This window comes from Pinus tabuliformis, chromosome 1_1 (assembly GCF_031772625.1).
Source record: "Pinus tabuliformis cultivar Carrire ecotype Pingquan chromosome 1_1, CPIR1, whole genome shotgun sequence".
Classification (NCBI taxonomy): domain Eukaryota; kingdom Viridiplantae; phylum Streptophyta; class Pinopsida; order Pinales; family Pinaceae; genus Pinus; species Pinus tabuliformis.
This window is the reverse complement of record NC_142297.1, coordinates 413,076,233-413,088,605: the sequence shown is the minus strand read 5'-3', so window position 1 is coordinate 413,088,605 and position 12,373 is coordinate 413,076,233. Positions and strand designations below refer to the sequence as shown.

General features: G+C 39.3%; 1 protein-coding gene across 1 annotated transcript in view; it reads right to left on the bottom strand.

The window, feature by feature from the left end:
• LOC149213450 (uncharacterized protein At5g49945-like) overlaps positions 1-8,762 on the bottom strand; it is a 42,073-nt gene extending 33,311 nt beyond the window's left edge. The window contains exon 1 of the mRNA XM_089392005.1: positions 7,675-8,762. Within this exon, the coding sequence (XP_089248131.1) occupies positions 7,675-8,721 (1,047 nt within the window). The 5' untranslated portion in view covers positions 8,722-8,762. The remainder of the gene's footprint in view (positions 1-7,674) is intronic.
• Positions 8,763-12,373: the final 3,611 nt, after the last annotated feature.

Genomic DNA, 12,373 nt, shown 5'->3' with positions numbered 1-12,373 from the left:
CACGAGATACTACTTATGAATCATAACTTATTATTTTAAAATATTTATTATTAACAAATAACATATATGAGTCTATGACCCTTCAGATTATTTTCAATGACAAGTTACAACATAGCAGTGAGCACACGTCAAAGTGAGCGAGACTCAATATTGACAATGCTGCTTGTTGCTTAAAGCCGTCAAAAAAGATGTTTAAAATTAAGAAGTGAAGACTGTTGTCAAGTCTGAGTTGGTTGTGACCTTCACTAAGTTGCTCAAACCAAGTTAAGAGCAGACTTGGAATAGTTTTGGAGTCCCTTTGTAATGCACAAACTTGATATTCTTTGAGCAGCCTTTGAAGAAGACTTAAAGCAGTTTTAGGAGCACTCTTAAGGTTACTTGTAGTTGTCACAGACCTTAGTTGGCTTGAAAGTTGAAACTTTAAATGCAACATAGAGGATTTATTAACCCTTCAGATTATTTTTAATGGAAACGTAGCAATGAGATGTGTGAGGCCAACAGAGGTGAGGTGTCATTGCCCAAAACTGCTGCACTAGATCTGATTCCTAATATGATGCCAGACTGTTCTGAACAGTGGAATCTATTTAATAATTTAATTATAATTTATGTGTATTGTAACCTTGAATTTATGTGTATTGTCTCTGTTCTAAGACTGGCATTTTAGCAGTTTGTTCATTTTTTACAGCAGTTTGTTCAATTTTTTGCATTTTTAAATTTTTTACAGCAGTTTGTTCATTTCTTTTACAGGTTGAGGTAACAGTGTTCATGGCTCAATCAAAGGTAGCAGTTAGGGGGTAAAGGAAGGGCAAGAATGTCATGGGTAGAGATGCCCCTCCTCCCCCAATATCATCAGAGTCTGCTGCAAGTAACGTTGAGGAAAGAGGACTTAAAGACCATGATAAATATCCATTGTGGAAATATGTCACAAGAGAGGATGGGCCAAACAACAAGGGAAAGGGAGGAGGCAATGTGCAATGGAAATGCAACTTTTGTAACATTTCTTTCAAAAGCACATATTACCGTGTGAAATCACATTTGTTGGCTTTACCTGGTTGTGGTTCTTGTAGAGCTATTACTTCACAAAAGAGAAAAGAATTGGAAAAGGAGGCTGTAAAGTTTTGGAGATGTTCTATGCTAAGAGCAATTTCACTTTTCTCACAGCAATCATACAAGTAGATAAGCAAAATGCAGATAGAACATATAAGCAGATCTTACAGAAGACAAATCAGAAACAAGAAAAATGTATGTGTTCGTTTCGGCGGTCAACAGGATGCTTCAACCAGCAAAGTCTCCTTTGGTCAGCCAGCCCAGCATGTGTCACAACAACCCTCCAACCAGTAGATGAGTCAACCCAAGTCAGTTCTACAAAAGTCAAACGCTGTCCTGAAAAGTCAACACAGGGGCAGCAAGCTAAAAGTCAACGCAGCAGCAAAACGGTCAACCCTTTGACCTCGATTTTTGTGCCAGGTAGTACGGTCTTCAAAAATCGAAACTCCCACAAGATTTCAGCTTGTTTGGACCAAGCATTGACCAAAGTCAACGCTGGTCAAACTTCTGCGAAACCCTAGCAGCAGAAACCCTAGCAGCAGAAAAATCCTCTTCGTCCTTCCCACTTGTGGCTGAAATTCGTCCTCCAGGTAGCTCGTACTTTTGAGGATGAGAGAGGAAGATGTGAGTTGTGTTTTTTTGTTCAAATTCTCTCCAACTTTTCCTGTATATATATATCCATCAATGAGGGTGTGTGACACATCTGTTGGGCATGTGAGCCTACATTACAAAACTGGCTGACCTTGCACATATAATTTATTAAGAATAATAAATTCAAAATATAAGTTCTGCTCATCGGATTAAGACTATTTTTATATGGATTTTACACCTCTCAGAAAGAGGAATCCAACAAAAATATTAGCCTCTTAATCTGAGCATCAGAACATGGAGTTTGGACCTAGTTGTCCAAATTTAACAGAGGCCAATGTTGGCATGGAACATATGGCACTGGCTTCAATATCAAAAAAACCCAAGAATGAAGACCCCCTTCCATTTTTGAGGAAAGCCACCACCAAATTTCCATTTGAGGGTTCTACTTCTACTGGGGGACAAGCATCAAAAAGAAGAGCACTTGCTCCAATGGACAAGATTTTCCAAAAAGAGAGACAGGAAGAGCTTGATCTCACCATTGCCTTCTTCTTCTATCAAAACTTCATATCATTTAATGTTGCACGTTCACCTTTATTTGTTGAGATGTGCCGAGCTCTAACTCAAGGGGCTCCAGCAGGGTATGTGCCTCCTGGGTCAGAGAAGCTGAGAACCACATTGTTGACGAAGGCAAAAAAAGAGGTGCAAAAAATGCTTGAGCCTATTATGGCATCATGGCCAACATCTAGGGTTAGCATTGTTTCTGATGGATGGACAGATCCAGCACGACACCCAATCATCAACTTCATGGTGTCTTCCTTGAATGGTCCAGTTTTCATGAAAGCAGTGGATACACTTGGCGAATACAAGGATGCACAATTTATGGGTGAGTTATTTATTAAAGTTGTTGAAGATGTAGGTGTTGAATCTTGTGTGCAAATCATTACAGATAATGCACCTGTTTGCAAGGCTACTGGCATGATTGTGGAAGCTAAATATCCACAAGTGTTTTGGACACCTTGCATTGTCCATTCATTGAACTTAGCACTGAAATCCATTGCTTCTGATGTGCTTTGGATTGGAAGCATTATTGAGGATGCAAGACATATCCGTAACTTTGTGCAAAATCATACAAATGCCCTCACTATCTACAAGGAGTACAGCAATCTATCATTGTTGAAGATTGCTGATACACAGTTTGCATCTTCATTCATGATGTTGAAGAGGTTGAGGGAGGTCAAGACCGCTCTTGGGTCCATGGTTATTTCTGAGTTTTGGTCTTTTTGGAGAAAGACAGATCAGGCAACCTCTAAAAGAGTGAAGGACACGGTACTAGATGATGCTTGGTGGGAGAGGGTAGATCTAATTATTCGGATCATGGATCCTATCATTTCTTTGCTTCGAGTTGCAGATACAGACAAACCCATCCTAGGAGAGGTTTATGAGGGATGGGATTCCATGATTGAGTCTGTGAGGAGCATTATTCTACATAGTGAGTGCCCCGAGTATGAGACATCACCAGAGGCCTTCTGCGATACCATACATGATATTCTTGTCAGCAGATGGGACAAGAATTGTACACCTTTACATTGTTTGTCTCACTCATTGAACCCCAAATACTACAGCCATGAGTGGCTGAATGGTGGACCTTCCCGCAGATTCCCTCCTCACATGGATGGTGAAATCTCACAGGGGAGGAAAGAGGCATTCAGGGGGATTTATCAGGATAGTGCATTGGTTGCTGAGGTGGAGGATGCCTTTGCAGAGTTTTCCACTGGCACTGGTCGATTTGGAGGTTATGATGTGATTAGAGACAGGGGAGTTAAGAAGCCCTATTCTTGGTGGGCAAATCATGGGGCAACAAGCCCTCCTCTTCAGCAGTTAGCCATGAGGCTCCTCTCTCGGGTGACTTATCCTCTTGTTGCGAGAGGAATTGGAGCACATATGGGAATTTGTATAATGTGAAGAAGAGCAGGCTTGAGCAATCCAGGGCAGAGACAATGGTGTATGTGCACACCAACCTTCGTCTTATTTACAGGCAAAGGGAAGAGTGGTTGAGGAGAAAGACAAAGATGTGGGATGTCTTTCCTAATGATATGGGTCTGGACACCACTGTTGAGTTGGCATTGGCCAACATGGATCTCAATGATCCAATGCTAGAGCCTGTTAGATTTGATGACTTAGAGGGGTCAACCTCCACACTAGCAGATGCAGAGGCGACTATGGATACAGGGGAGGAGGAGGATGCAAAGGAGAGCAGTGTGGACCATGATGATGAGGACACTAATGCTGATTATGATGTTGATTGATGCCTTGAGGCTTGTATACCTGTAGTTGTTTTATATTTTCTATTTCTATTTGCCATTGGCATTGCACCAACACTACCTATGTAACACATTTTGATTTGATGACTTAATGAGAAAACTACAGTTGTCAATGTGTTTATCTTACTATCTTGTAGTTGTAAGTTGTCTTTTAGTTATGAATTATGAATCATGACTTAAATTTTTAATAGATTTTAGATGATTTATCATTTATGTGACCAGTACCACTGACATTTATTTGAATTTTGTATGTACTATGCATGCTAATAGCTATAGATAAAGATCTATGTTTGAAATCAATAAATTTGTATCATTAATTAAAATTTGTGTAAGAAATATCTAATTTTTAATATATATATATATATATATATTAATAAAATAATATATAACGTGTCCTGTTCCAGGGGGTCAACGTGTCCGAATCCGACACCACGAATCTCGAATCCTACGTGTCCCAAATCCATGTGTCAGGTGACTTAGCTTCTCTCAAAAGGAAGGAGTAGACTATGATGAGATATTTGCACTAGTTGCCCGATATACCACCATCCATTCGATCATCGCCCTTGCTACCTCGCAAGGATGGAACCTACATCAAATGGATGTCAAAACTGCTTTCTTGCATGGTTCGCTTAAGGAGGAAGTACATGTGAAACAACCCAAGGGATTCGAGGTTCAAGATCATGAGACACATGTATGCAAGTTGAAGAAAGCCCTTTATGGGAAGCAAGCCCCTAGGGCTTGGTATGAGAGGATCGATAGCTATCTTATGAAGCTGGGATTTACAAGAAGTAATGCTAACCCGAACCTATACTTCAAGGTTGAAAAGGACAAACATCTCATTTTGGTCCTTTATGTGGATGATCTCTTTCTAACAGATGATGACCCTCTCATTCATCAATGCAAAAGGAAGTTGGCTTCCGAGTTCAAGATGAAGGCCCTAGGACTGATGCATTATTTCCTAGGGTTGGAGGTCTAGCAGACTAGCAAAGCCATGGGAGATTTTCCTTTCTCAAAGAAAATACAGTGTGAAGCTACTTGAGAGATGTGGGATGGTGGATTGCAAGTCTGTGACTACTTCGATGGAACTCAACTTTAAGAAGCTATGTGGAAGTGTTGTTGGACCCGAATTGGCAAACCTACCAAGTATCGTCAACTTGTGGGAGCCCTGATGTTTTTGGTCAACTCCCATCCTGACATATGCTTCGTTGTGAACACATTGAGTCGTTGCTAAAGGACCACTTTGTTGAAAATCAAGATTCCCTGGTTGTTGTTGTGGAAAATTGGGACAAGAGTGGAGTTCAGCGTATGCAATAAGGCACAAAGGTAATTCAGCTAGATGATTGGCAAGAGGACAGCTCACTCAAATGATGATTCAGCCATATCAAGAATCGCCAATGAATGAGGAGGCATTGGCCACCAACGAAGCAAAGCAACCTTCCATTGCTAATATAGTAGCCAGCACCATGTCTGAGACAAGGATGATAAGCTCGCCTTCCTTAGAACTTTCTCAAAAGCACTTGGGTGATTTTGAAAAGCATGAAGTCCTAGATTTCAATCTCACAAAGGAAAAGGCAATGTCAACCAAAATCAGTTTTATGATGGAAAAACATGCAGGGGATTTGGCCTTCTCTTCAAAAGAAAGAGAAACAACAAATGAAGATGACAGCATACTACCACTCAGTCCTTCTCCTGGTGGTTTGCAGAAGAACAACAATGAAGAAAGTTCAAATACTCAGTCTGCAACAAAACATAAGAAGTAGCAAGCCAATAAGTGGTAGTAACAAGTAAAAGAACAAGAATAATGGTTTGCGTCAACCAAAACATCCCTCATTTGTTATTGTTGCAGAAAGAAAGGCCACAAATCTACCCACTGCTACTATTCTGAAGTATGTTCCTTTTGTGAGAAGAAAGGCCATCTTGAGGCATCTTGTTGGAAGAAACAAGGCACATTCCATAAGCCCAAATGTTTTCAGGGGAAGAATGGCAAGAAGACTTCCCCAATACAGTAGCGAATTCAGAGGCACAGGGAGAAAAAGAGGATTCCAAGCAATCAATGTAGCACCAAAATAAATGAGCATTGAGAAGCCAAGTGTCGGAGGCTTCACTGAGAAATTCATCCCAATAACCGCACAAAAAAGAGAAGATTGTGGAGAGACAAGAGTAAAAGGAATGAAAATCTCCAGTTATTCCAACCCAAGGAGCACAAAACCCTCTGAGGAGTTACATCAGCACAGGAGGAAAGCTTCACTTGACTTCCAATTGACTTGATGATAAAGAATGAAATCCATTGAATTTACAGTGAATAAGAAAATACCATAATTCAACTTGGCTTCCATTGGCTACCAAGACAGACCATCTCCAAGTCTAGAAATGAAAAAGACTTGCACGTTGAAGATGGGAATGGATGTGTATGTGTGTGTATTATATATATATATATATATATATATATGCAAATTTAGACAGGCAAAAAAAGGGAACAAGGTAGCAAACAAGGCAGCTAACAAGTTAGGTTTAAGGTTTGCCCAAAAAGCCATCCAAAATAGTTGATATAATTCCTCAAATAAAGATTATATTACCATCATGGTGAGAATAAAATGAATGGTATCTGTTCAAATGAAAAAGCCTACCAATTGTGATCCTACATAAGTAGTTGTGGCTAAACAGGAGAGATTTGCACCTGAATTGCTATCAGAATTACATCAAAGAAATATGTCCTCCATGTTAAAGATTGAACTAGGTATTTGGAGAAATTTCAAACCAGCAGGGTTTAATGTATGAATGCATAATTATATGTATGGCGTCTAAACCATTGAAACTTGAGAGGCATGTCGTTTGATGGGGTGTAATGGGTCAAGGGATTCATGATGAAAACGGGGTTTATGAAGGTGTATTATCTTAACTTCTTTATGTGGATCCCACAGTCCAGATATTGTGTTCTTGATCTATAATGTTTTTATATTATTCTATTATTTTCTAATTCCTCCCTTCATTACAAGACCTAAGTGGTATGATCAGCCAAGCTTGTACAAACAAACCTTGAAAATATAACAATTTGAAAGCATCAGTCGTGTTATCACATAAAATCAGTTAAAAATACTACAACTTGTTTTCCCTTTACCGCTGTTTTTTTCTTCGTAGGGAGATGTAATAGACACTCCCTTGGGATGTAGAACAAGTTGGTACATCTTGCATTTTCAAGTCCATGTAATAGCAATAATTGAAAATATAACAATTTGCAAGCATCAGTGTTATCACATAAAATCAGTTAAAAATACTACAACTTGTTTTCCCTTTGCCGCTGGTTTTTTTTCTTAGTAGGGAGATGTAATAGGCACTCCCTTGGGATGTAGAACAAGTTGGTACATGTTGCATTTTCAAGACCATGTAATACCTACTTTTATTGCTTAGAAGCACCTGTGTGCTCCGTGGGTTCCCCCTTGTGATTTGTTGTTTTTGCGTTGCCTTTGTAATTGGAAGCTTAGTATATCAAAGTGGCATATCCCTTGTTGAAGCGTTTGATTCAAATTAATATGATTATATATATCATCTGTAAGATATTAATATCCTCTCTGATGAGAATGTAGATGCCTAGTACGTATGGAGTTCCATCTGATACCTGATCTTCACCAGCTCAAAATCAAATTAAAAACTCTCATAACCCAGCACAAAACAAACAAACAAGCAAAAAACCAACAAGGGACGCTTTTTCCAATACCTGATCAAGCACGGTATCCGTGACCAAATCCAACGCCACCTCCCGCGACTCGGCAATTGCAACGAGCTCCTCGCTGAGCCACTTCCGATTCGAAGGCGGCGTAAGCAAGCTGGCATACTGTTGGAGATCCCTGGTATCCTTGTGCATACTCTTGGCAGCCTTCTTCCTGGCCAGCGCAAATACGACAGCATCCATACCATCCTCATTCATATAAACCTCGATATTGACCTCATCCTTACAAGGCACTATAGAATTATACATCCTCGAGATCAGATCATGCCTGCTCTGAAGCTCCATGGTCGCCAACAAGCCCTGGCAATATCGGCGCCCGCTGGCATAAAACTTGAAGACATTCTGTCCTTCTTTCAGCAGCAGGGGAGTATCGTTTCCGTCCCCGGTACCTAATAGACTAAAATTTTTCTCAAAGATCCCGTCCTTCGTTGCAAATTGCGCCGCCCAGGCTAGGGCGATCTGCTCGTTTTGCCGTCGGCCCACGAAGTAATTGACGGCAAAGGCGATCAGGAAAGTGACGCAGAAGAACTCTATGTAGTAAGACTGAGGGCCTGCGGGGGCCAGATTTTTGGGTTTCTTGGAACCCTTATTAGCTTCAGGGGTTTCCGATGGGTTAGTGTTTATGGGCGGGCTTGGTTCGAAGGGAGGCAAACCTTCAAATTCGTCTTCGTCCCAATAGTCGCTGTGGGATTTAATGGCGGGTTTGGGGGTTTCGGTAGGGTTTGGGATTTCTGAGGGTTTCGAATGTTTGATTTCTTCTGGGGGACCTCGGTCGGTCTCGAACCCTGATTGCGTGACGACAGGAGGGGGGACTATAACCGGGTAGACGGAAGAGGCCTCGTCTTCGAGTTCGTCGGAATCTTCTCCGAAACCTTCGAATTCAGCAGGGCCGGCCATAGCGGACGAGCGAGCAAGCTCTTGACCGAGCAGAGCTATAGCGGAGACCAGTGCCAGGTACCACCACAGGCGATCCAGTCGCGGAAAGAGCACAGCCATGGTCGTTGGTACGAGTCCTACGAGCCCTCTCTTCGCCATCGTTGAAATGGAGAAATAACCGGACAGACATGATCACGAACAAGAAAGTGCATATATATGAGCCCCTGTCCACGTGTCCCTTGGTCATGTCGAAGCAGTTGGGTGATAAAAGTTAGGCGAGTACTTACGCAAAACGAAATCCCAACCATTCGTCCCGTGTCATGGTAAGGAGCTACCGTTATTATCGATATTACATGGGTAATAGCTACCATCCAAAGCTGGTTAATTAAGCTTCATGCATTTATTTTGTTAGGTACGACTCACTTAGTTAGATGGATTGGATGAACCATGCATTAGTTGGCAATGTGAAAATTGAGTGTTTTGCTGACATTATTAAGTGCAACAATGTGGATATCAATGGTTTTTGTCAAAGTGGAGTGACAATGAATCATGACATATTTTCTTAGTATCTTCAAAAAGTAGTGATTATATTAGAGGTGGAGATGAGAAGATGAAGCGGTAGGTAATAGTTAAATGTCGACGAGGTGTGGTGATATTAGCAATGGTTTGTTTAGCTGACGTGTTCAAATAAATAAATAGGGATGAAAGTGTTCAAATAAATGGGGTTGAAGTTGCTTTTAAGCATAGGCTATTAAACTCCTATGAATGATGAATAACATAGCATTGGATGGTTGGAGGATTATTTACGGGCTTTTAGGACAGTTGGAGAATTATTTATGGGCTTTTATGATAGTTGGAGGATTATTTACCGAGGTCTCATCTATTGGGTTTATGTTGAAGTGATTTAGCTTTGCTATAACATTATAAGGGATTAGCATCTAAGTTTAATCCATTTGAGTTGGTGATGAGACAACAAACTCTTTATTTTTTGATGGGCCAAGTGTTCCATAAGTTATGGCAATCGGGTAGATGGAGCATGGGCTAACTTGGTGTCTATGATCGAATAGAATACATGTTGCACAAATGAATATAGACCAGCCTAGTTCCCTATTTTAACTCTAGATCTACCAAGTGCCAAGAGGGATCAAATCTCTTTTCACTCTAAAAGAGGTTTGCAACTCAAGAGATTTGATCCCTCTCGGTGCTTGGTAGATCCAAAGTTAGGATGGATCTAGGTTGGTTTAATTTCTTCCTTTAAATAGGTTATATTCCACATGAGTACCATGGGTTCTCATAAACTTGGAGGTCAAAACCCACCGGCAACTTGACTAGGTCAAGTTTACCTTGTTATTTTAGTTTTAAGGTTATTTTTATTTTAACGTAGCCTTGTTTTTATTTTCATTTTATTTTGACAGAGTAAAAATGTTTAACGAGGGTTTTTTTTGTTTTACTAAGTGAAAATGTTTATAGGACATTACGTTACATTGTCTCTACATATTGGGTTGGAGAGCACCTCTCAGCATAATGAGGTTTGAAGTTTGATATTATTGGAAAAATACTCCTTCCACTTAATTGAGAATGGTTTAAAGCCTCAACTAATATGCAAAATATCATCTATCTAGATGTACGGAGGACCATTTAAAGTATTGTCCAAAGTTGGGAAAGTTGCTTATATATTGACCTTATTAAAACACTTACAAGAACATTATCCCATGTTCCACATTAGCCAAGTATAACCTTGTTTGGCATACCCAAAAGATTTGAGTCAAATAAGGCATCTCAAGTATCAATTATGATAATTAACAAACCATACCAAGGGGTGGACCAAAATTGTTCTCACAACATAATGGGATTCAATATGACAACTAGATGTGGATATTTGGTTTATTTTATCAATTCGTCATTTAGCAAACATAATTGTAGATAAATGAGAGCATCGTGGAAATTTCGAGATAAATTTTAGGAGATAAAGTAATTGGCTCTTTATGCACTATAACAAAACTTTAACTTTTTTCTACATTGATGGAGATTATGACGTTTTGGGTGTGGAGGATGTGAGACACATTAGTCGCATGACAAAACAAACCACCTAAACAGGTATTGTTTGAGGTGATTTCAATACAATTGAAGTGTTAGATAATTGGCATAACAAAAACTTGGGGTGTTTGCTAGGTTAGGTGTGAGATGTCTTGAAAAAAACAACTTGATTGGAAAAATGATTTTTAAAAGGATGGATGTGTTTGAGTGGTGCGTCCCTACACCATGATGGATTGCCTCAAACTTCTTTTATAGTAGGTGAAAAGGTAACCACATGAAGTAGATGTAGGGGAGTAACAGCAAGGCGTGGAACAATAATGTCAGCTAGCGAATATGTGAGTTGGAGTAATGATTGGTTGAAGTAATCAACATGAATGTATCACTTGAGTTGTGCAAAGGGCCAAGACATGTCATTCAAATTAGCACCAACATAGACACCTTCATCCAAGTTAGACAACCCATGCCTATAATAGGGGAACCCTAATAATGTACATAATGTAAAAAAATAGGACCATTTGTCCATTGAATAATTTTTGAATGTCGATGCAAACATGGAAAATAAGTGACTTAGTTGAGAACACCATAGATACTTTGTGGTTTAGGCATTGTTACGAATGCAAGATGACCATGGATAGGTTTAGCACAATTATTTGGGACAATCCAAACATAATTGGCGGGATGATTGAGCTAATTTAGAAGTACATGGTGAGTTGACTTAGCAAGATGAACTAGGTTGTTTTGGGATCGCTTGGAGTGTTAATCCAACTTGAGCAAGTGGTCTATTGGTCAACTTGGATGAGTATAAAAGGGTTAAGGGACTTAACAATTCAAAATATTCATCAAATCAAGGTTCATTAAACCAAGTCTTAGTCAGAGACTTAAATCATAAATTGGTAGGTGGAGAAGGGCATGAGAGCTTAGGGTTATTAAAGAAAATGAAATTAGAGGGAAGATAATTTAGCTAATGACATTCTCACAACTAAATTAGACCTTATTGTGTTACATTACTCTTGGTTTTTTCCTTGCACTAATTTATGGTTAAGTCATTGACATTATCGATGAAGTTTAACTACGATCTTTGCATTGTAACATGACTCCTAGTGTTGAAAATGGGGTTTTCCTCACAATAGATTTCCTGCTATAAACTTGGACATGATATGGTTGGCAAGTATATGTTTGTGGTTTAAGAAAATAAATAGATATCATTGTTTTGGATAACTCGTTGGCTTCATATTTGAATTGAATCAATATTGTTCAAGTGTCATAGCTTGGTATGGTGATTAACTTATGTGATATAATTTAATCAGATAGGTTGAGCAATGTGATGAGCTCTAGTATTGCAACAAGCATGTTGCAACTCCCAAGGCTACCAACTTTAATCTATCAATTTGAGATTCGTACAAACTTAAGAGGTGATAGTGTTGTATGCACAATAAGATAAGTTATACTTAAGCTGCTTTGAGGCAGTGGATCAAACCAAGGTATACAAAGACCATTTTGCAAATTGAATCTATGTTTTTCAAGAAAGGAAATTCTAATCTACTTGCGAGAAATGTAAATGTTGCATAAAAGGAAATGTTAATCTACTTGCAAAAAATGTAAATGTTGCATAAAAGGAAATGCTAATCTACTTGCAAGAAATGTAAATGTTGTATAAAAGGAAATTCTAATCTACTTGCATGAAATATAAATGTTTGAAATGGAAACCCTAACTTATTCCAGAAATTGAATGACAAAGAAATAGCCCTAGTCTAGTTGCATAAAGAAAATAGCA